General features: G+C 42.2%; 3 protein-coding genes across 3 annotated transcripts; all 3 read left to right on the top strand.

Moving 5' to 3' along the window:
• Positions 1 to 8,880: 8,880 nt before the first annotated feature.
• Positions 8,881 to 11,911, top strand: LOC115693973 (receptor-like protein EIX2). Its single transcript, XM_030621057.2, has one exon. It carries the CDS (start codon positions 8,881 to 8,883, stop codon positions 11,860 to 11,862), a length of 2,982 nt encoding a protein of 993 aa, XP_030476917.2. The 3' UTR covers positions 11,863 to 11,911.
• A 5,512-nt stretch (positions 11,912 to 17,423) lies between these two features.
• LOC115693971 (receptor-like protein EIX2) lies at positions 17,424 to 19,997 on the top strand. Its single transcript, XM_030621055.2, has one exon. The coding sequence runs from the start codon at positions 17,490 to 17,492 to the stop codon at positions 19,995 to 19,997; it is 2,508 nt and encodes an 835-aa protein (XP_030476915.2). The 5' UTR covers positions 17,424 to 17,489.
• A 330-nt stretch (positions 19,998 to 20,327) lies between these two features.
• Positions 20,328 to 23,960, top strand: LOC115693975 (uncharacterized). Its single transcript, XM_056320602.1, has 11 exons — positions 20,328 to 20,559; positions 20,765 to 20,879; positions 20,986 to 21,097; positions 21,224 to 21,268; positions 21,357 to 21,424; positions 21,806 to 21,951; positions 22,068 to 22,185; positions 22,368 to 22,501; positions 22,620 to 22,767; positions 22,876 to 22,955; positions 23,774 to 23,960. Exons 1-11 carry the CDS (start codon positions 20,393 to 20,395, stop codon positions 23,877 to 23,879), a joined length of 1,239 nt encoding a protein of 412 aa, XP_056176577.1. The 5' UTR covers positions 20,328 to 20,392; the 3' UTR covers positions 23,880 to 23,960.
• The last annotated feature ends 852 nt before the right edge of the window (positions 23,961 to 24,812 follow it).

The raw sequence follows: 24,812 nt of genomic DNA, 5'->3' as shown, positions 1-24,812 counted from the left end.
TCCGACTGCTGATGCTATATGCTTCCATTGTGGTGAGAATGGACATTGGAAGAGGAATTGCAAGAAATATTTGGAGGATCTGAAGAAAAAGGGAAGTGAGACTTCCGATTCAGGTATTTATGTTATAGAAGTAAATGTTACTACTAGTTCTACTTCATGGGTATTGGATACCGGTTGTGGTACTCACATTTGTATGGATGTGCAGGGACTAAAACGAAGTAGAACACTTGCAAAAGGTGAAGTGGAACTACGAGTTGGAAATGGAGCAAGAGTTGCTGCATTAGCTATAGGAACATATGATGTAGCTTTACCTTCTAGCATGATTTTAGAACTGAATAATTGCTACTATGTACCTGCTATATGCAGGAATATTATTTCTATTTCTTGTTTGGACAAGGAAGGTTTCTATTTTGATATAAAGAACAATAGTTGTTCGTTTTATCTTAATGGATTATTTTATGGTAGCGCCCATATTGTAGATGGGATATATGTTCTAAATCTTGATGTGCCAATCTATAATATAAATACAAAAAGGTTTAAATCTAATGATTTGAATCCAACCTACCTATGGCATTGTCGATTAGGCCACATAAACGAGAAACGAATTCACAAGCTTCATAGCGATGGACTATTAAATTCATTTGATTTTGAATCATTTGATACATGTAAATCTTGTTTAGTTGGAAAAATGACAAAAGCTCCTTTTACTAATCAAAGTGAGAGGACAAAAGAATTATTGGCCCTTATACATACTGATGTGTGTGGACCACTAAGTTCTACAGCCAGAGGAGGTTATCAGTACTTCATTACATTTACTGATAATTTCAGTAGATATGGATATGTTTACTTGATGAAACATAAATCCGACTCCTTTGAAAAGTTCAAGGAATTTCAGAATGAAGTATATAATCAACTTGGCAAGAATATCAAGGCTCTTCGATCTGATCGAGGAGGAGAATATTTAAGCCAAGAGTTCAATGACCATCTCAAAGAGTGTGGAATTGTTTCACGCCTCTCTCCTCCGGAACACCACAAGTGGAATGGTGTCTCGAGAGGAGAAATCGAACTTTGTTAGACATGGTTCAATCAATGATGAGTCATTCAGATCTTTCATTGTCTTTCTGGGGATATGCACTCGAGACAGCTGCGTTTACACTAAATAGAAGTCCATCAAAAGCTGTAGAGAAGACACCATATGAGATGTGGACAGGAAAAGTTCCTAGTATGTCTTTTCTAAAGATTTGGGGTTATGAAGCCTATGTAAAACGTTTACTTTCTGATAAGCTTGGACCCAAATCTGATAAATGCTTCTTTGTGGGATATCCTAAAGAAACGAAAGGATATTACTTTTACAATCCATCAGAGAACAAAGTGTTTGTTGCTCGAAATGGTGTCTTTTTAGAGAAAGAGTTTCTTACTAAAGGAACCAGTGGGAGTAAGGTACACCTCGAAGAAGTTATTGTGCCACAAGAGGGTGTTCCAGTTCATGAGGAACCTCAATTAGATCTATAAAGAGTTGTAGAGTCTACTCCAGTGGCACCTATAGTTTGTAGGTCTGAAAGAACACATCGTGAGCCTATGAGATATGGTTTTCACGTGACAGAACATCGTCATCTATTGTTAATAAAAAATGACGAACCTACGACCTATACAGAAGCTATGATGGGCCTAGACTCCGATAAATGGCTTCAGGCCATGAAATCCGAAATGGACTCAATGTATCAAAACAAAGTTTGGACTTTGATTGATCCACGTGAAGGTATCAAACCTATAGGGTGCAAGTGGGTTTTTAAGAAGAAAACTGATATGGATGGAAATGTTCACATCTATAAAGCATGGCTAGTAGCTAAAGGTTTCAAACAAACTCATGGTATCGACTATGACGAGACCTTTTCGCCAGTGGCCATGCTTAAGTCCATTCGGATTATCCTAGCGTTTGCTGCATATTATGACTATGAGATATGACAAATGGATGTAAAGACAGCTTTCCTTAACGGAAAACTAGAGGAGGATGTGTATATGACACAACTTGAAGGCTTTACATCACCAGATAATATTGAAAAGATATGCAAGCTTCAACGTTCTATTTATGGATTGAAGCAGGCATCACGGAGCTGGAATATTCGTTTCGATGAAACTGTCAAAGAGTTTGGCTTCATCAGAAACAAAGAAGAAGCTTGTGTATACAAGAAGTCTAGTGGGAGTGCAATTGTGTTTCTAGTATTGTATGTGGATGACATACTACTCATTGGAAACGACATTCCTATGCTTCAGTCAGTTAAGACATCGCTACGAAAATTTTTCTCCATGAAGGACATGGGAGAGGCAAACTATATCTGGGGGATCAAGATCTATAGAGATAGATCTAAGAGACTTATTGGACCGAGTCAAAGTACATATGTTGACAAAGTCATCAATAGGTTTAATATGCAAGACTCCAAGAAAGGTTTTCTCCCGATGACACATGGCATAAGTCTTAGCAAGACTCAGTGTCCTTCAACACAAGATGAGCAAGACCACATGAGTAGGATTCCTTATGCATCAGCTGTGGGATCCATCATGTATGCTATGTTGTGCACTCGTCCCGATGTTGCTTATGCATTGAGCATGACAAGTAGATACCGATCGGATCCAGGGGAACCTCACTTGATTCTTGTCAAAAATATCCTTAAGTACTTGAGAAGAACTAAGGATTTATTCTTAGTCTATGGAGGTGAGGAACAGATCACTGTAAGTGGTTACACTGATGCTAGTTTCCAAACCGACAAAGACGACCTTCGATCGCAGTCAGGTTTTGTTTTTTGCGTGAATGGTGGAGAGCGGTGTCTTTGGAAGAGTTCCAAGCGGGACACTCTTGCGAGATTCTACGACGTGCGAGTATATTGCTTGCTTGAAGCATCAAAGGAAGCTGTTTGGATTCAAAAGTTCATAGAAGAACTGGGAATCAGTCCCACTAGTTCGAATCCAGCAGACCCATATTGTGACAGCAATGGGGCCATAACTTTGGCTAAAGAGCCTAGGTCTCACCAGAAGACCAAACACATACTCAGGAAGTATCATCTCATTCGAGAATTCATTGAAAGAGGTGATGTCAAGATGTGCAAAGTTGCAATGGAGTTGAATTCAGCTGATCCGTTGACGAAGGCTCTTCTACAACCTAAGCATGAGCGTCATTGTAACGCTTTAGGCCTTAGACACATTAGTGATTGGTCTTGATTTGAGTGGAAGTATATGTGATATACATTTTCATTGTTCATTAATAAAATATATATTATATTTGATTTCGATTTCGATTTAATTTGAGTATATAGTTTAATGCGAAATCTTTATCCCCTGAATATTGAATATCCTTAATAGATAATCAAATACGTGATTTGATCGTGAAACTCTATTAATAGAGTGGATATTAATATTCTAAATGTCCCTAGTCAATTGTCATTGTGCATTGGGAAGTAAATGGTGTTTGAGACTAGCATATGAGTCAACTGATGACCAAATTTCACGAGTCATGAATATAGAGATATAAAGTTGATCACATGGAATACATGTTGGAGAACATTGTATTGGATAGACCCACTATGAGAATACTGTAGGATTGTTATATAATGTCATCAGTATTTCTCATCACAACTATAGAGTATAGTCCTTTGACCTGAGTCTGCCATGGTTTCCTAGACGTGGATTGGCATGCTTTAACATTGCCAAACGTCAGCCGTAACAGGTGATTATAAAGATAATGGCTGGGCATGTCATGAATCGTGCTGAGTAATGTGAGTATACAAGATGGGATTTGTCCCTCTTATATAACGAGGGTATGATTTCCTGGCCTCCCGTAGAGTTGAGAATGTGAAATGCATGGCCATGCTCAAGTGAGTTGAAGAGTCAACTACTTGTTTTGACAGTCTAACTGCGGTATCGGGAAAATGAGTTTAAGCTATATAAGGATGACACTTGTCCTGCCTTATGCTTAACTCGGAAATCAAGTGACAAAGAGACTTAGTTTATATGATTGGTTCTAGTGCAAGTGGGAGATTGTTAGTGGTCTGCCCTAGGAATCAATCAAGGTTGATACTCTAATATTAGTTGTGGATTAGGTTGTGTCGGAAAATCGACATTTACTATACTTAGGTAGTCATAATGTCTTGCTAGAGACCGCTTGTGACTTGTGGGCCAAAAAAGGTTTTGAGCACACTGCTAATGTTTAGTGAACCTACAGGGTCGCACACAAAAGCGAACTGAGTTAATATTTTCTGTGCGCCGGAATCTACTTAAAATAAGAAGTAGATTTTAATTTATTCTCATATTCAACTTATCTACGCGGTCGTGCGCGTTATGAGATAACGATTAAATGTACGATTGAAGGTAGACGGTTTGGTGGACCCAAATCGCCTGGCCCACTTCTTTTAATTCCGCTGGATAATGAGGCTGTATAAATAGATAGAGAATCGTTCTCTGTCTAGGGTTTTTTTCGATAGAGTATCGAAAATCAAAAGGCGTTAAAGAAAAGAAACTTCAAGATCTTTAGCTAGCACTTGGATCGTTGGAGACTTCTGTTCGCGTGTGTGGATACCGGTAGAGGCGCAACACTTGGGGTAGCATCCAGACACAATCAATTGTCAATTTACGTTCGATTTGCAAAAGGTGAACTTCTGTCTCGATTTTAATATACAGATGGATCCTGTCTAGGGTTCTATATTCCGCTACGTTATTACCGTTGATGAACCCTTCATCAGGTTGCTCTAGTTTGGAATTCTAATGAAAATTCACCCGATTCCGTTAAGCTGAATGCCTTCGCTCATGTGAGGACGCCGAAGTCTCTTTCTTTATTTTGCTCATCCTAGACCATATCTCGATTAACCTGTAAGATGTGTTTCTCTATTAATCTGCAGTTTTTATGGCAAAAAGATGGGTCAGAGAGCGAAGTCCCGTTATTACATTCTGCGTGGGTCAATTTTCAGACGTCAACTAGCAATGCGAGTGGTATCTAACTGCTCGTATGTTAATGTTTTTGATATCGCCGACGAGGAAAATAGTATCGGCATCATGCTAACAACGTGAAATTCCGATTCTAGATGTACCTTTCAATTCAATCCGTCTATGACAAGTGTGTCTATTCACCGGAAAACTTGTTCTCAAGCTTGAGCTTTTATTATTATCATTATGATCATTTTTCGTGGCTTGAATTGCTTGAGTTGACTCTCATTTGATTGTATAGGTAATCTTTGGAATTGGTGGGGACATATATAGGAGATGGGGACTCATGACAACACCTCGGAGGCATTGGTGTTTCACTGGCTCCATCCAGCTTTGGCCAAGCAAATAGCGGGTTAGACATAGCTTCCACTCTGGAAAGCGCTACTAACAGGAAAATATTGTAACCTACTGTTAATTTAACGTAAAATTTGCATTCAGCATGCTGGCATCAAGTTGCTTGTTTTGCCAGATAGCATCAAATCTCATGTTAGTTTATCATCGACTGCAGCATGTTTTTGAAATGGGCATTATCATTGAAACTAAATTTTAGGTTTTCATTGTAACTCGCTCAACCAAAGCCTATAAAAAATTTTAGTACATATCTGGATTTGCCCAGGTTTTTGGCCCCATGCGATAGTTCATTCAAACCCAGTTGCATATGAATGATGTAATATGATCGATCAACAAGAATAGAGAGTCCATCCCTTTTAATTGGAATTCATGATACTTTTGTAATGATACTTTTTCTTTGGTCATCTTCAGGCTTCTGATTCTTTGCTCCGAAAGTTACAGAATTTTGTTCCTTATGGTCATCAGTCACCGATTTGAATGCAGGATCTGGCGAGATGGGGACCATCATTGGCTGCTACAAGTAAATGCAGGCAAGTATTCGGGGTTCTCTTTCCTTTTGCAGGCCAGTGACCACTTTCCAATAGATGCTCCAAATTGTTCGTTCTCATCCCGGAAGCGCTTACAGATTTGTTATTTTGTCTCCTCCTGGTCTGTGAAATGTGTAGAAATTGTATGAGAATTCAAGTTGTCTTTTGAAAAGACAGTTGAATGCTTGACCAAATACGTGGATAGCAACATCGGTTGGCATCGAGCTGACACTTCAGTTGTGGGTCCCCAAAAAGAGTCTCACTGATGGATCTGATGTAATTGTTAATCAATCTTGTCAACTCGAGAACCTTTATAGCCCTTTTGCATGGAAAATTACTATGCAGTGGGAGATATATTTATCTTTGTAAATCTTCTTCAAACTTAAGATTGTAATGAAGTAGTAAGTTCTCAATATTTTGTTGAAATCAAATCGAGAGCTTGGAATCTATTCGTCGAAATAGATTTTCTAATTTTTAAAATCTGAAATTTACCCTGCATATTCAGAAACCCTGGAACCTATCCTGTTATAGGTTCCATGGTTGATTATAAGGTTTACTCAGGTTCCACCTGTATTTTTAATTGAATGATTGCAGTAAATCATCTAATGATCACAATTTGCTACAATCCACTAATCACAACTCATATTTAGACATACAATGAATATGAAACATTAACAAAGTAAAAGTATTAATTATGGATATTGCCGGCAATGGAAGTTTATACTAGTGATTTCATATTACACACTCGCCATTGAACGCCATAGAAAGCCTTAAGATCGCACGAAGACATAGAACAAGAAAAAGACAAAGACTTGTTCCAACTAGAACCAACCAACAGCACAAGTTTCCCAATTTTTTGCAAGCTGGAATCTACCCTGCATATCCTAGAACTTGAAACTAGACCGTCCTACTAGTCAAGTTCTCAGGTTCCCACGGGTCGGTTCCAAGTTCTCAATTCTATCCTGAAAACTTGCTCACCCCTAATTTGAGAAGAGACAAAAGGCTCTTAAGAAGACCGGAGTGAGAAAGGACGTGAGGACTCTTACAAGGCGCTCGACACATGACCTCTTGAGGTCGGTCATGCCGTGCTGCCACGGCCTTTTATTTGATTGTCCAGAAAGTGCAATTGCCGCGGAGCTTCTTTTCCGATCGAGTCACCCCGACTTGAGGTATTTCGGGGGTCTTCATTAGGCGGAAATGGACCGCACTGGGTTCCATTTAAGTCGTTAGAGAAGAAAGACCGGACGGTTTCTATGGGTTTATACGTGGGACTATATATATTCATGGACAAAACAACGTAACATGCACTTCATTTATTCGTCCGAATCCTCCAGCATTAAGGTCATTTCTAGAGTGGTCCCATGCGACATGCTGTCTGTGTTCTAATCTATGTCAATTTCAGCTGGCGACTCAAGTTAGTCCAACGTCCCTTTCCAGATTTATGGTGAATAAGTTTGGCCTCTTCTGACGGTACCGCGACTTTTCAGCGCCATAGATCTGCTACGAAGCGGTCTAAGTCGTTATAATTGTAATTTATATGTTTGATAACAGAGGGAAAAATTTACCAAAAAAAAATCATCGATTTATTGTACTTATGCATTCAGTCTTAAATTTTTTCATTTGTCCAATTTAATTCTAAACCTTTTGATGATTTGTCAATTTAATTCTTCCAGCCAATTTTGATAGAAAATCGCTGATGTAGACGCTGGTCGTCCTACGTGGCACGATCGGCATTGGGTGTATCTTCTCTTTTTTTTCTTTTTTTCTTATAAGATCGACGACCCTCGCCAGGCTTGATAAAAGGAAAGGAAAAAAATTAAAAATTATCTATGTGATCGTTCTACATGGCACTACTGGCGTCCATGTCAACTATTCCTGTCAAAATTGATTAGAATAACTAAATTGACAAATCGTCGAAAGGCTTAGAACTAAATTGACCAAATTGAAAAAGGTATGACTAAATTGACACGAGTATAATGAATTCATGACTTTTTCTGTTTTTGCAATTTCCCTGATAATAGATGTTTCGAAGAATGTCATCCAGAAATTCGACCAGGACGTGGTGTGGCCGCCGCGGCATTCGACGTGCACGCCACGGCATTCCTTTCTTTCCGCTACCAAGGGTTCTTATCAAGGAAGTGGGCAATGAGAGCTTTACGTTGGGACTGGGAGTCAACCCAACGAATGGGATGTGATCACAATTCTTCATAGTAAAAAAAACGTGCGATCAGCTGTCGGTCAAGAAAGCCACCTCCGTTTGTTTCGCGAAAAATATTTTTCTCATTTTTCGGTGTTTGAATCGCTTAGAAAAAGTTCTTCGATCGAGCTCTCGCCGCCTAAGTTGGACAAAGAAAATGCCATAGTGCATGGTCTAGGGAAGACTTGATAAATCTCAACTCAATCCCTTCAAAGAGCCCTTGGCGTGTGTTGACCTCCATCACTCCCTTGTCCAAGGCTATCCTCTAGATGCAATCTCTTTCACTCGTGAACTCTTCACGCTCCTATTCCCCAATGCGATCCCCAGATACTCGTAAACGTGGGAGCATCAGCGATAGATGCGGAGCACGCGAATCATGTCGCCTGGACAACTGCATCCCCCATGACAGAGTAGCTGCGGAGGGGGAAAAAACATCGTTACACAGACTCGATTCATGCGCTCCAACTCCATGGCGTGATCAATTTAATTCGGTGGACCTTTTGGGAACATGGGCAAGGAACGTACAATCTTCTGATCGTCTGGATGGCGCTTCAGCGTCATAGAAACCATAGACTAGAACTTGTCATCCAAGTCTACAAGTTTAAAATGCGAAAATAAGAACAGTTTAGCTGACTTGGTCGATGACGCTCAACTGGTTTGATGTTATATTTTGATGACATCAACTCGAAGTCAAAGTCAAACCAGACTAACGATGGATGCTACCTCAATTTGCATTATAGGAGGACACTAGTCCACTATATATGTCAAAACAAGCTAGTCTGCACTTCTGATACTACCCTCCTTTCGTCTATTCTTGTTGTGGCAGCAAGAATGGCTCATAAGATCTCGTGCATTGACCTTCTTCCTCTCCTAGTCCTATCAGGACTTCTATTTCCTGAAACTGCAAAGTTTGCACTTTCCACTGGGGGAATTGCTTCAGGTTGCTTCGAAAGTGAAAGAGAAGCACTCGCCAAGTTGAAAGGTGGCTTCACGGATCCTTCCGGCCGGCTTGCTTCGTGGGTTGGGAAAGATTGCTGCAAATGGCGAGGAATCGTATGCAACAACCTGACTGGGCGAGTCATCGAGATTAATCTCCACAACCCGTACGTGGATGATAATCTAAGCGGCGATCTCAAGCCGGGACAAGCGCTGGGGGGTGAGATCAGTCCTTCTCTGCTCAATGTCAAAGAGTTGAAGTACTTGGATTTGAGCATGAACAATTTTGGAGGCACCAAACTCCCAGGATTCATCGGTTCGTTAAAGCAACTGAGATACCTCAATCTGTCGAGTGCGTCTTTTAGCGGAACGATCCCTCCGAGTCTCAGGAATCTTTCACAACTGCAGTATCTGGACCTCGGCAATTGTTTTGCCAAATTCAGTCAAATCGATCTTCACTGGCTTCCTGGCCTTTCTTCCCTTAGATACCTTAATCTCGGAGGCATCGATCTTAGTAAAGCCGCGGATTATTGGCTTCATGCTATCAATTCGCTACCTTCTCTCACAGAGTTGCGCTTGCCCAACTGTTTCTTGTCGAAGCTTCCTCTTTCTCTTCCATTCATCAATGTCACATCGCTTGAGGTCCTCGATCTTTCGAACAATAACTTCAACTCTTCATTGCCCCAGTGGCTGTTTAATCTCACTCGCCTCGTGCATCTTGATCTAAACTCAAATAGTCTCGGGGGCGAGCTTCCAGATAAACTTGCTAATTTAGCATCCCTCCAAGAACTCGACATGTCCCAGAATTCGTACCTCGAAGGTCGGCTTCCGAAATCCCTGGGGAGCTTATGTGATTTGAGTGTCCTAAAGCTTTCTGTCAATAAAATCACTGGTAAGATAACTGATTTTATCAATGGGTTAGCTCAATGCAACGATAGCAAGTTGGAGAATCTGGACTTGGGAATCAATAAGTTGTTTGGTAATTTGCCAGATTCTCTAGGAAACCTGAAGAAGTTAAGGTACCTCCAATTTTCGATTAATTCATTTCAAGGTTCTATTCCACGGACGATTGGAAACATGTCGTCTTTGATCGAGTTTTACGTTGGCAACAATAGGATGAGTGGGATTCCAGAAAGCTTTGGGCAACTGTCGACACTAGTTGCGGTGGGTCTCTCTGAGAACTTGTGGGAAGGAGTCGTGACGGAGCGCCATCTAGCAAATCTCTCGAGCCTCACGGATCTTGACTTGTATAAAGCATCTCCAAACATTTCCTTGGCATTCGACATAGCCCCCAGTTGGATTCCTCCCTTCAAGCTCAGGTACCTAAACATCAGGTCTTGCCAATTGGGTCCCGAGTTTCCTACTTGGCTCAAGAATCAAAACGACCTCAGGACCGTGGTGATGAACAACGCTAACATTTCGGGAACCATACCCAATTGGTTCTTTCAGCTGAATCTGCAATTAGATGAACTAAACGTCGGGTATAATCGACTCACCGGCGAGCCACCCACCTCGCTGATGTTTGTAGACGACCAGTCCAATGTCTACTTGCGTTCGAACCTCTACGAAGGTCCTCTTCCTATGTGGTCTTCCAATGTGACAACACTATATCTCGATGATAATCGCTTCTCCGGTCCCATTCCGCCCAACATCGGCAGGCTCATGCCTTACTTGACAGATTTAGACCTATCTCGGAATGACCTAAATGGTACCATTCCCTTGTCCATTGGGAATATGTCCACTTTGACAACCTTAGTCATCTCCAACAACTACCTATCTGGAAAAATACCACGGTTCTGGAGCAACTTGCCCTTTCTGTATATTCTCGACATTTCGAACAATAGCCTTTCAGGTCCAATACCGAGTGAGGTTGGCTTTCTTTCCTCTCTCAGGTTCTTCCTAATTAGTAACAACAATCTCTCTGGAAAACTTCCGTCCTCCTTGCGAAATTGTAGCTCTTTGGACAGTCTCGATCTAGGCGAGAACAAGCTCTCGGGAATCATTCCGGCATGGATTGCAGAGAGCATTCCTTCATTACTGATTTTGCGCCTACGGTCCAATTTGTTTACTGGGGAAATTCCTCCTCAGATATGCCGTCTTTCGAATCTCCACATAGTAGACCTCTCGCACAACAGGTTGTCAGGATCGATCCCGCCGTGCATCGGAAACTTAACTGGCTTGAAAGTGGAGCTCACGGATGCTGACACGGAGAGGTACCAGGGACGCTTGACCGTGGTGGCCAAAGGACGGTTTGTTCAATATGATCAAAGCATTCTTTACCTCGTCAACAGTTTGGATCTCTCAGACAACTGCTTGTCAGGGGAGATTCCTAAAGCGTTAACGAGCCTCGTGAGGTTGTGGACCTTGAATTTGTCCATGAACCATTTCACCGGAAAAATACCGATCGACATTGGGAACTTGGAATGGCTGGAGACTCTAGACCTATCGAACAACAGTCTCTCGGGGCCGCTTCCTCCGAGCATGACCGCTTTAACAAAGCTAAATCACTTGAACGTGTCGTACAACGACTTTTCGGGGAAAATCCCGATGGCCAACCAGTTCCACACCCTCAACGACCCATCTATTTACGAGGGCAACGTCGGCCTCTGTGGGATTCCGTTGCCAAAGTTATGCCCGGGAGATGAGAAAAAGCCACAATCTCCTAACGATGGCGGCAGAAACAGCAAGAGCGAAGATGGGGGTGATGATCGCGAATACTTCTTGCTCATCCTGAGCATTGGGCTAGGTTTCTTCGTCGGGTTCTGGGGCGTCTGCGGCACTTTGATCGTAAAGAAGTCATGGAGAGAGGCTTACTACAGTTACGTTGACAAAATGAAGAACAAGTTAGCTGCACTCATCACATGTCGGACGGACTAGTCAGCAAGTATGTTAGGATTCGATTTGATGCTTTGCGTAGATCTGTCTTCCATACAATCGTTAGACACCTTATGAAATTAGCAGCTATTTACAAGCATGCATAGGGAACATATCATACTTGTTTCCGGTATTGTCGATAAAATGAGTTTTGGGCAATAAGAAAAAGACTAAAGTCTATGCAAATTTCACTTTTTTCTTTGGGATAATGATACAAATGGTACATGAACTTTGACTCAATCTACAATGTGGTTATTGAACTTTTAATTTTTTAATGTGGTTCCTGAACTTTTAACCCAATATGCAATGTAATTCCTGAACTTTTAATATGTTCATTGTAGTTTCTGAACATTTGATACATGTTCAAACTAATTCCTATTCTATATGAATATGTTCAATGTTTCCAGGTACTAGTTTGAATATATACCAAAAGTTTAGAGACCACATTGGATAAATTAAAAGTTTAGGGATCATTTTGCATATTGCAAAATAAATTGGTCAGGGCCCACAGTGGTAACATAGCATGGCAGCCAAAAATTCTCAGGTGATGAATCTCAAGCTTTTTTTTCCAAAAAGTACTTCAAAGGGGGTTCGTCCACTGAGAACCCGAGTTGGCGTGCGATTTATCAGTTAAGCTGTCGTGATCACACAATCTCCTTAAAAAGTTTAAAGAATGGATGCTTGGAATTTAAGAGGACGTGCAATCGTGTTTACGCTTAACAATCCCATTTTGTTAAGGTGTATAGGTGCATGAACTTTCATGCAGAATTCTATGGGAAGAGACAAAAATACGTTTATATTCATGACCAAAGAATTCTTTCCCATTATTCGTTTGAATGTGTTGAACAGATTTTCCAAACTGGTTTTTTAATAAGGTGAAAATTTTGTTTGAGCGAGAAAAAACTTGACTCTTTGATTCCTTAAGGAAAACCCATGTGGCATGAGAATGATCTTCCACAATCGTAAGGAAAAATCGGGATCCATCACGATATAGAGTGTGATAAAAGGGCCCCCAATGTCGGCATGAATCACTGAGAAAATATCTATAGCACGAGATTTACTTACGGAAAAAGGCACACATAACTATTTTGCCAGAGAACATATTTGGCATTGAGGGTGTGGAAAAGAAACATTGTGACCCAAACTGAATGAGAAAGAGTAAGGTAAATTTTATTGGGCACCTTAAAGAATTTAAATTTCACTCAAAGTGGGTGGCTACATGTATTTTATGAATTTTTTGGATTTTTTATTATTTTTATTCCATTTCTAAAACAATGGATTTTTGTTCCTGGAAATAGAATTTTCTCTTGTTTATCAAACGGGTTTTTATTTCGAAATAGAAATTTTGTAATCGTTATCAAACGGGTTTCGTTCTAGAAATAAAAATTTTGGTCGTTATCAAACGGGTTTTTTTCGAAACTCATCCAGGAACCGAAATAGAAAATCTATTTCTCGGTTCGGAACTCATTCCGAACGTGAATTGGTTATCATTCGATACCTAATTTTATCGCCTGGGCCGATGTGGCATCATACTACCGGTCCAACCGCTGGATAAGTGATGTGAGAACCGTCTGATCTGGTCTTCAAATCGCGACCGTTTGTCCCATTCTTCATGAAATTTCTTTCTCCCCTTCCCTCCAAAAACCCTAGCGCCGTGGCGTGCCCTCTCCATCCGTCGGTGCTCATCTTCCTGGCCGGTCCTCGCTGCTGGTGCCTCGACTGAGCCGCGAGAAGAATGCTCTCCCCCAACTTTGATGCCATCTGATGAAGCGAGTCGCTGACTTTCCTGCTGGACAGGGAGTTGGTAAATCCGGCCAAGCGACGGCATGGGTTCCATGGCCAAAATCTGAGATCGGAAAGGTAAGTAGGAATCATTTAGAATCAAAAGAAAGCGAGTCGCCTTCTCTCGTTCCTCGACGTTTTTGTATTGTTGTAGCGTCGAATCGGGTCCCTCGAGCTTCTCTTCGGCCGCCTCTAATTCATTCCAGAGGGACGAAAGCTTGTTGAAACAAGCTGTAATCGACATGCTCCCTCATTTTAATTCTGATAACGCCCGGGTAAGGCTAAAAATTTTCGCCCGATCAAGTTTCTCGTACATTTTCTTATATTCTCCCACATTGTCTTCGAGTCCTCCGTTGGAGGGAGCTCAGCCGCGACCTCTGGGACAATGCAATTTCCGATCCATGTTCGGACGAGTTGATTGCATTTCTTTCAATGTCGCGCCAGATGGTCGTCGGACATAATCGGGACGATTCCATCAAGGAAACGTCCTTGTCCTTTGTCACCAAGGCTCACCGGAACTCGCGAGAACATATTGAGTAGTTCTCGGCACCAAAGAGTTGTTGGGTGATGAGGTGTAGCTCCGGCCCATCGACTGTGGAGGTATATAATGGGTCACTGGGCTCCGGGCAACCTCCTGCAATGGAGATCTAGTAAGGCACGAATCTTGGTTGGAAAACCGGATAGGGATCCGTTCTAGGACACAACGTGCTCGATTCGGGTGGTTGACCCGGTGGAACCATCCCGGCCCAAGAGGTGGGCTTGCCTCGACAGTGGCTAGTGAGCTCTCCTTGGACTGGGTGTGTTCGCCATGGGCCTGATTCGTCAACCCCTCGGGAAACGATAGAAACTGGGAAAGCTGGACCAGGAATATAACCTCCGATACCATGACACGAAGTGGAGAAGAAGAGGAAGTTGAGAGAATATTGTATATTGTATCGATTCAACTTGGTTTTCTTTACATGTATGAGTCCCAATTTATAATACAATGGATGAGCAATTAAGGAAATAATAAAGACGGATACATGAATTAAAATTTAATCCTAAATTGAGTCAGTCGATCAAATAAAGTCCTATATTGATCCTCGCATATCTCCAATAGCAAAGCCCGTAAGATGTTATTTTTCAATAAGAAACACATTTCTTGATCTGTTTGGTATATTTCTCTTGAACTTTCAGGCTTAATGTAACATGTCATGCTGGTGTACCAAAAAGAAGCATAATTGACATCGGCTATAATATCTGATTGTCCAAAGTATGCAAACTATTGAAGAACTTCCTATGCGATCAAGTCCCCACAACTCGAGGTATTCGGAGGTCTTCATCGGCGATGCAGTGGAAATGGACTGCACTTCGTTCCTGTCTAAATTGTCGAAGGGCTACTAGACCAAGTGAGTAAAAATCTCAACACCGTGAACCTTAATGCAGGAATTTTCGTGACTTAAGATTGGAGGGTTTCTATGTGTTATACATCGGCGACATGGTGGAAGCGGATCGTAACTTTGCAATTAAGTCGGGAGCTATAGAAATTTCGACAGAGAAATAAACGAGGAACAATAAAAGGACATGAGCAATTTACGTAGTTCCGTCCGAATGTCGGAATCTACGTTCACGGGGAGAGGCAGCAAATAATCTACTAATGAATCGGAGAATTACAGAGTTTACAGTTACTCACATACATGAGTGTTTTCCAGCCCTAGTATATATACCCAATACCCACAGTGTTTAATAACTCAACTCAATTGACTCGAATCCGCACAAATCTCTCGATGCTTCTGCCTCTCTTGAGCTCTCTCTTCTTTTCGGCTTATCTCCGTCCTCTACGATCCTCCTTTTATAGGAGAAAGGATGGAGGAACAAGAAAAAAATGGCGCCCATCTTCAGAAGCCATGCGTCTCCGTGCAATTAATGATGGCATGTGGGTATGACCATCATGCACCGCCATAAGAAAAATGAGCATAGCTTCTATCTTCGCTCTTTCTTCATTTATTAACAGAAGGACAAAGAAAGCCCACAAAAGATAACCATAGAAAAAGAAGACGACTTTGATGCTCACATACTTTTTCTACGGCCATGCATTCACAATTCATGTGCATGAATTTATGAGGAAGAAGAAAATTTATGTGAAAGCATGCACGTAAAACACATGTGCAGAAGATTTGTCCATCTTCATTTAATGCTCCACGATTGGCGCTATTCTCGTTAAATGCTCTACGGATGTGCTTCTTCTCTTCAGAGTACTAATACATGTTGAGCGTACGGATCGAATATCGTGTATAGCTCAAACTCGCCACATAATTTAACACTATGCATTCGTACTTAAACTATATTCATAAACAGATAATGTAACATGCACTTCGCGCAATTGTCCGAAACCTCCAGCATTAAGGTCATTTATAGAGCGATCCCATGCGCTCTATCTACATTTCAATTTATGTCAATTGTAGCTGGCGACTCGTTTAGTCCGTCACCCTTTCAAGATTTATTGTATGCAATAGGTCTCTGACAATACGGCAGCTATCTGCAGTACTGTAGCGTGTAGTTCTGCTATCAAGTGTTATAAGTATGTGCTCTTTTGTTTAAAAAGGAAGATCAAAACCTTGATATTGTAATTTTCTATGTTTGTTTGGTAATAAATGTTGGGAAGTACAACATCTAGAAATTAGATAGCGTAGTGCAACCGTAGCATTTTGACGGGGACCTTGTAAAAGTCCTTCTGGTCAAGAAGCCACTCAGGTTCTGGAAGAGTGTGCTTGGATACGTCGTCTCGAGAAGTCTTTTCTTCCTAGCGATTTCGAGGAACGTCTCCTTCACTTTGTCCTGAAGAAGAGTTCTTTGATTGAGCTCTCACCACTTCACTATACAACAAAATACTCGCCTAGCAGGCAGAAGAAATTGTCATTGTGAATGGTTTAGAATAAGACTGGTATACCCAAGGTCGATCCCCTTCAAAGAGCCTGACGTGTGTTAACCTCCATCACTTCCCTTGTTCAACGCTATCGACGAATTAAAATTGCGTTTAGTTGTTCTTCTTCTCACTTCTATTATGTAGACCAAGAAACAACGCGAATAAGCAAGCGTACCCAGGAGATATGTAAAAGTGCGCACATCTGCGATAGAAAACTATATATGTCTAGAATGTGTCCCAGACAAGGGAAAAACAAGAAAAGTATTTTTGACATGGTCGATGACACTTGACTAGTTTGATGTTATATTATATTGATGACATCAACTCAAAGCAAAGTCGAGTCAGACAATAACTGACGCAACCTCATTTTGCATTATAGGAGCACACAGATCCAGTATATATGCCTAAACAAAGCTAATATGAACTTTCAAGTACCATCCTGTCTATTCTTGTTTTGGCTGCAAGAATGGCTCATCGGATCTGGTGCATTGGTCTCCTTCCTTTCCTGGTTCTATCAGGACTTACGTTTCCTGAAACTGTCAAATTTGCACTATCCACTGCTGGAATCAATTCAGGTTGCCTCAAAAGCGAAAGAGAAGCGCTTGTCAAGTTGAAGGGTGGCTTCACGGATCCTTCGGGCCGGCTCGCTTCGTGGATCGGAAAAGATTGCTGCAAATGGAGAGGAATTGTATGCAGCAACCAGACTGGGCGGGTCATTGAGATAAACCTCCGCAACCTGTATGTAGATAATAATCTAAGCGGCGGCACTCCCAAGACAGGGCAAGCACTAGGGGGTGAGATCAGTCCTTCTATGCTCGATATAAAAGAGTTGAACTACTTGGATTTAAGCATGAACGATTTTAGAGGCACCAAACTCCCGGGATTCATTGGTTCACTAAAGCAGCTAAGCTACCTCAATCTATCAGGTGCGTCTTTCAGTGGAATGATCCCTCCGAGTCTTGGGAATCTTTCGCGACTGCAGTATCTGGACCTCAGCAATTGCTTTGCCGAATCAAGCCGAAACGATCTTCTCTGGCTTCGTGGCCTTTCTTCTCTAAGATACCTTAATCTCGGAGCCATCGATCTCAGTAATGCCGAGGATCATTGGCTTCGAGCTATTAATTCACTACCTTCTCTCACAGAGTTGCGCTTGCCCAACTGTTTCATGTCAAAGCTTCCTCTTTCTCTTCCATTCATCAATGTCACATCGCTGGAGGTCCTTGATCTCTCGCGCAATAACTTCAACTCTACGTCACCCCGATGGCTATTCAATCTCACTCGCCTCATTCATCTTGATCTAAACTCAAATAGTCTCGGGGGCGAGCTTCCAGATAAATTTGCGAATTTAGCATCCCTCCAAGAACTCGACATGTCCCAGAATTCGTACCTCGAAGGTCGGCTTCCGAAATCATTGGGGAGCTTATGTGATATGAGTGTCCTAAAGCTTTCAGCCAACAGAATCACCGGTGAGATAAATGATTTTATCAATGGATTAGCTCAATGCAACAACAGCAAGTTGGAGAATCTGGACTTAGGGAACAATGGGTTGTATGGTAATTTGCCAGATTCTCTAGGAAACCTGAAGAAGTTAAGGTACCTCCAATTTTTGCGCAATTCATTTCAAGGTTCGATTCCACGGACGATTGGAAACATGTCGTCTTTGGAAGAGTTTTACGTGGCCAACAACAAGATGAGTGGGATTCCAGAAAGTTTCGGGCAACTGTCGACACTGGTTGCGGTGGATCTCTCTGAGAACTTGTGGGAAGGAGTCGTGACGGAGCGCCATCTAGCAAACCTCTCGAGCCTCACGGATCTTGACTTGTATAATCTGTCTCCAAACATTTCCTTGGCATTCAACATAACCCCCGGTTGGATTCCTCCCTTCAAGCTCAGGTACCTGAAAATCAGGTCTTGCCAATTGGGTCCCGAGTTTCCTACTTGGCTCAGGAAACAAAACGAGCTCAAGACCGTGGTGTTGAACAATGCTAAAATTTCGGGAACCATACCCGATTGGTTCTTGCAGCTGAATCTGCAATTAGACGAACTAGACGTCGGGTATAATCGACTCACCGGCGAGCCACCCACCTCGCTGATGTTTGTAGACGGTCGGTCCAGTGTCGACTTGAGTTCGAACCTCTACGATGGTCCTCTTCCTATGTGGTCTTCCAACATGACGATACTGTATCTCAACGATAATCGCTTCTCCGGTCCCATTCCTCCCAACATCGGCGAACTCATGCCTTACCTGACAGATTTAGACATATCTCGGAATGAACTAAATGGTATCATTCCCTTGTCCATTGGGAATATGGCCACTTTGACATCCTTAGTCATCTCCAACAACTACCTATCCGGAGAAATACCGCGGTTCTGGAGCAACTTGTCCTCGCTGTATATTCTTGACATGTCGAACAATGGCCTTTCGGGTCCAATACCGAGCGAGGTCGGCTTTCTTTCCTCTCTCAGGTTCTTCATACTCAGTAACAACAATCTCTCTGGCAATCTTCCATCCTCCTTGCAGAACTGCAAATCTTTGTACACTCTTGATCTAGGCGAGAACAAGTTCATGGGAAACATTCCGACATGGATTGCAGAGAGCATTCCTTTGCTGCTGATTTTGCGCCTGCGGACCAATTTGTTTACTGGGGAAATTCCTCCTCAGATATGCCATCTTTCGAATCTCCACATAGTAGACCTCTCGCACAACAAGTTGTCAGGATCGATCCCGCCGTGTATCGGAAACTTAATCGGCTTGAAAGTGGAACTCACGGATGTTGACACGGTGAGTTACCAGGGACGCTTGACCGTGGTGGCCAAAGGACGGTTTGTTCAATATGATCAAAGCATTCTTTACCTCGTGAACAGTTTGGATCTCTCGGACAATTGCTTATCGGGGGAGATTCCTGAAGCGCTAACGAGCCTCGTGAGGTTGTGGACCTTGAATTTGTCCATGAACCATCTCATTGGAAGAATACCAATTGACATTGGCAACTTGGAAAGGCTAGAGACTCTCGACTTATCGAGCAACAATCTCTCGGGGCCGCTTCCTCCGAGCATGACCTCTTTAACAAAGTTGAATCACTTGAACTTGTCGTACAACGACTTGTCAGGGAAAATCCCGACTGCTAACCAGTTCCTGACCCTCAACGACCCATCTATTTACGAGGGCAACGTCGGTCTCTGTGGGATTCCATTGCCAGAGTTATGCTCAAGAGATGAGAAACAGCTGCAATCTCCTGACGATAGCGGCGGGAACAGCGAGAGTGAGGAGAGAGCCGATCATCTTGAATACCTCTGGCTCATCCTGAGCATAGGGCTTGGTTTCTTAGTTGGGTTCTGGGGTGTCTGTGGCACTCTGATCGTAAAGAAGTCCTGGAGAGAGGCTTACTACGGTTACATCGACAGAATGAAGAACAAGCTGACTGCACTCGTCGCACGTCGGACGGACTAGTCTGCAAGCATATTAGGATTCGATTCGATGCTTTGCATAGATCTGTCTTCCATAGCATCGTTAGACATCTCGTGAATGTAGCAGCTATTTACAAGCATGCATAGGGAACATACCGTACATGTTTCCGATATTGTCAATAAAATGAGCTTTGACTGTATTCTATGGACTTTTGTGCTTCGGAATCGGGCGGGTCCGAATCCATTGAACCCGATTAGCTTCCGGACCCTCCGCCCGAGACCCAACTCCGAATCTAACCCGGAAGCACCGGGCGGTTACCCGACCCGGTCGTTGGGCGAAGATATTCTTCGTTTAACTTCGTCGTCATCTCCCATTTTGTCCACTCCGGCCAAAATCAAATTGCGGCGAAGCTCCGCCGCGCTCGCCCAGCTCCACCGATGTTGCCGTGCCTCCTCTCCTCTCGCTCCCTCCACCCCATCACCTCCCGCCACCTCTCCCCCGCCGCTGCCGCAGCTCCTCCCTCCCCGCTGCCGCTCGCTCTGGCGTCTCTCCGTCCGAGCCCGCCCTCGCTGACCTGCGCGCTCCAATGCCCTCACTTCGAATCGTACGCGCGCCAACGCTTTCCTTAGCTCGTCATCTCTTTCTCTACTTCTTTGTCAAATGTCGTAACTCACTTCGTTTCGTCGCGTTCGCGTCGATGAATCCGTGCATTTCGCCGGATTTTCACGAGTGCGAGTGTGTGAACTCTGGCGTGTTCTTGTCAGTTGCGAGTGCGTTTCTTGTGTATTGTGGTTCGCTTGAATATGCAGGTGCTCAGGTTGTACTCACGAGCTGAACCTCCACCGTCCGAGCGTCGTTGACGATGCCGTCGATTTCTTCAAGAGCCTAGGCGTCTCGGATTTCACTTTCGATAGTTGCAAGCTCGTAAGCTCGCCTTTTTCTCTCAATTCGAGTCGACATGTTGGTGTGGTTTTCAGCTTGTGCAGCCTTAGTTTTGATCGATTTCTCGCTGTGTGTGTGCGTGATGCAGTGGGGGTGGAGATGCCGTGCAAAGTTCGTGGTTCGCGGCTCGTCGGTGGATCCTCTCATTGGAGTCTATCAGGAGGGCACGCATAGTGTGGTGGACATCCCTGATTGCAAAGGTACAATTTTCGCAAGTTGGATCGTGAAAAATGAAGTTCTGAACTGGTTAGAGCAAAATTGGCCTCAAGGATGAAACTAGTGGCAATGGTGGTGCGGTTAATGCCTCATTTTGCTTGTTCTTGCAGCTCATCATCCAAATATTAATGCTGCCATGGAACTGTTGAAGCAAGGTATATTTTGTGGATGATGTCTAAAGATTTGGTGTGCTTTCTCGAACACAACGTACTTTCTTTATTCCGCAGGAGAAATTGTTAACAGGAATCATAGAGTTAGGTATAGAATCGCATGACGAGGATCAAGGGACAGGTGATCTGCGCTACGTGCAGGTAGTGTTTAGTTATTGGGGATATCTTGTTAAGTTTGTAGTTATGCTAGTAATCAGTGACTTATGTGTTCTTGTGCTTCTGCTAGATGGCATCAAGTTACTTGTTTTGCCGGATAGCATCGAATGTTATGTTAGTTTAGCATTGACTGTGGCATGTCCTTGATGATAGGAATCCAATTTTGGATTTCCATTGTATCTCGCTCAACCATCTTCTTTGATAGCCAAGAAAATTTTTGAGTGACACATGTTGATTTGCTCAGGTTTTTGGCCCCGCTTGATAATGCATGCAAACCCAGTTGCATATGAATGATAATTGATCGTTCATCGAGAATAGAGAGTCTATCCCTTTTTAATTGAAATTCATGTAACTGATACTTTGTAACGATGCTATTTGTTTGGTCATCTTCAGGCTTTTGATTCTTTGCTCCGAAAGTTACAGAAGTATGTTCCTTATGGTGCATCAGTTACTGACTTATATGCAGGATCTGGCGTCATTGGCTTATCCTTGGCTGCTACAAGAAAATGCAGGCAAGAATCCAGAGTTCTCTTTCCTTTTGCTCGCCGGTTCCTCTTTCCATTAAATGCTCCAGATTGTTCGTTCTCATTAAGGAAAGGCTTACAAATTTGTAATTCATCTCTTCCAGGTCTGTAAAATGTGTAGAAATTAACAAAGAATCCAAGTTGTCTTTTGAAAAGATAGTTGAACGCCTGCCAACATATGTGGATAGCAGCATCAGTTGGTATCAAGCTGACACTTCAGTTGTAAGTCCCCGAAAAGAATCTCATTGATGTCATAGTTAATCAATCTTGTCAACTTGATGACTTTTATATCCATTTTGCATGGAAAATTACTATTCACTGGGAGATATATTTAGTTAATCTTCTTCAGAGTTAAGATTGTAATAGAGTAGTAAGTTCTTACGTTTTTGTTGGAATCAAATCAGGAGCCTACTTCCTGGCTTGTGGGATCAGATGTGACTGTTGTTGATCCTCCTAGAAAAGGACTAGAAGCGTCTCTGGTGGGTGCCCTGCAGACCCTTCCATCACGGGAACTGAAAACTAGATCATCACCTGAAAGGTAGGGGCTTATCTTTAGCTTTTCTTTGCATCAAGGCATGACAGCGATATCTTCACGAAAATAACATTCTACAACCTTCCAGCATTAATTAATTTTTCTATACTGTCTCTGGTATTAGTTCCAAGACAAAAGAAGAAAAGAGACCGTGGGTACTTCGTGCTAGGGAAGCTTTTGTTCGATTTGGAAATGATTTAAGTGAAGAGAGCCGTCACTCAGCGCCTCATACTCTTATCTACATAAGCTGTGGCTGGGAAAGCTTTAAGGAGGTAAATTGCAGTTAAGAGACTAAAGTGCAGCTTTGGTGCTTAGTTTGCTTTCTTATAAGCTGAATACTAAATATCTTGAGGAGCTAATGTTGAGTGAATAAATTACAGGACTGTAAGTCATTGCTGTCTAGCAAGGCATGGCATTTGGAAAAAGCCCATGGATTTAACTTCTTCCCTGGCACACAAAGGTATTATTCCCCTCATATTGCAATCCTGTAGCTTTGCATGATTAAGAAGCTAATGTTGAATTAACGTCTGTCTACTTTAATCAGATGAAAGTTGCTGAGATTCTGAATTGTGATCTTACATCGTTCGCAAGTAGTTGGGAATTACTCAGATTTGAACCTGAAATATCTGAGCGAGTCTCAATGATCTTAAAATTTCAATTGAGATACTAATTATGTAGGTCTTGTTCCTCAAAGATCTGGAGAAACGTTTCGTCTTAGTTTGTTTTGGATTGACACTTCTCTGAAAATTATGCAATTTTCTAGTTAAAAAAGTGAAATGTTAACATCAAACATAAGTTGTATGCGATAGTATTTTCAGCTGGTCTAAACCACAAACGTACACCGAATGTTCTGCCTTAGCCAAATAGTCCTCCCAGATTATCAGGATTCACTTGAGAAGGTTTTAAAATTTACATTTTCATGTGTTTGTATTAGAACCAGCTGTGTGATGTATTGTCTTTAGAAACTTTAAGGCTCTGTTTGGCTAAGGGTGAAGAGTTGAGAAATGAAAATTCGGCAGAGAAATTTGTGAAAATCTTAATATGTTTATGAGAAAGAAATGGAGGAAAAATTTAAATTAGAGGTGTTATCCAACCATTTTCCTGTCTCTTAGGTCTCCCAAGAATAGCATAATCTTGCAAATTATGGTCAGGGATAAAGCTTCCTGCCTTTGGAATCCTTAACACATGCAGTGTAATGAAGTCTTGTCCAGCCGTTGTGTTTGTTTTATGTGTACGTTTTATGTGTAAGCTGTCTGAATGATGAGAATGTGATTTCAGCATTGAAGTTTTGGCGGTGTTCAAAAGAAGGGAAAATATGCACATCAAGAAAAAGAAGGCGGGAAAGAAAAGAAGAAATCAGCTGCGTTGGAGCAAAGGGCATTGATGCACTAACGTATACTGGACCCCATCCCGTCTGTTCAACAGAGGAAAACGGAAAAAATTTTGTTCGCGGTCTACTTCATTCTTCTAGGCCAAAAGCATATCGCATTGAGCTGATGAACTACTGGAGGCTGGAGAGTAGTATCAGGAAGTGTTGTAGCATTCTAAAAACCCTTTTGGTCCTGCCAGACCATGCCAAAAGACGCTCCTCCATGAAAGAAAGGGACGATGTGGAGCCTTTTGCTTCAGGGAGAGACTTGTTGCGGTCTCGGTTGTCCGGCATTGCTAAAACCCACAGAAATGGAAGGGACCGACTTGCTCGATGCTTAGACCGATGGTTCGACATGTCATTGTCCGAGCTTCATCTAATGACTCACGGCTCGTATCCTAGTGGTATCCAAAGGGTTAAAACTAGGGATTCAAACTGAAACATATCTTGTTAGAATTGATTTTCAATTTTAGAAACCTTGAACTTACCATGCTCGTCTTCCTTACCCAAAAAAAAACTTACCATGCTTGTCTTGGAACTAATTTTAGAACCTGCCCTTTTGTTTGGTCCGATTCTAATGTCTACTTGGGAATCAATTTCTCTCTTCTTTTTTTTTTTTGCTTCATTTAAAAAAAATTAAGACAAATAGCAATTATGGCAAAATAGTATGAGCAACAAAATGGCTCAAAGTAAAATATCGATACAAAACAATAAGAAATATCAAGCAATAAGGAAGTTAAGCTCATTTAAGAATGATAAATCATCTTCTTCTAACTTTAAAGAACAGGTTCTAATCGATTCTTGAGTGGGTTGTTGGATGGGTAGGTTTAACACCCACAATCCGGAACCTACCCGTACAGTACCGGTTCCAAAAATTTGAGATCGGGGATCAAATTGTTTTTACCAGAACCAGAAATTGGACCTGTTTCTATGGGCGGTCCAGTCTCA

Source organism: Syzygium oleosum, unplaced genomic scaffold (genome assembly GCF_021117445.2).
Source record: "Syzygium oleosum isolate NSW1041296 unplaced genomic scaffold, Sole_v2.1 Sole_v2.20, whole genome shotgun sequence".
NCBI lineage: Eukaryota > Viridiplantae > Streptophyta > Magnoliopsida > Myrtales > Myrtaceae > Syzygium > Syzygium oleosum.
The sequence above is the reverse complement of the archived record's forward strand: the minus strand, read 5'-3'. Positions and strand labels throughout refer to the sequence as shown.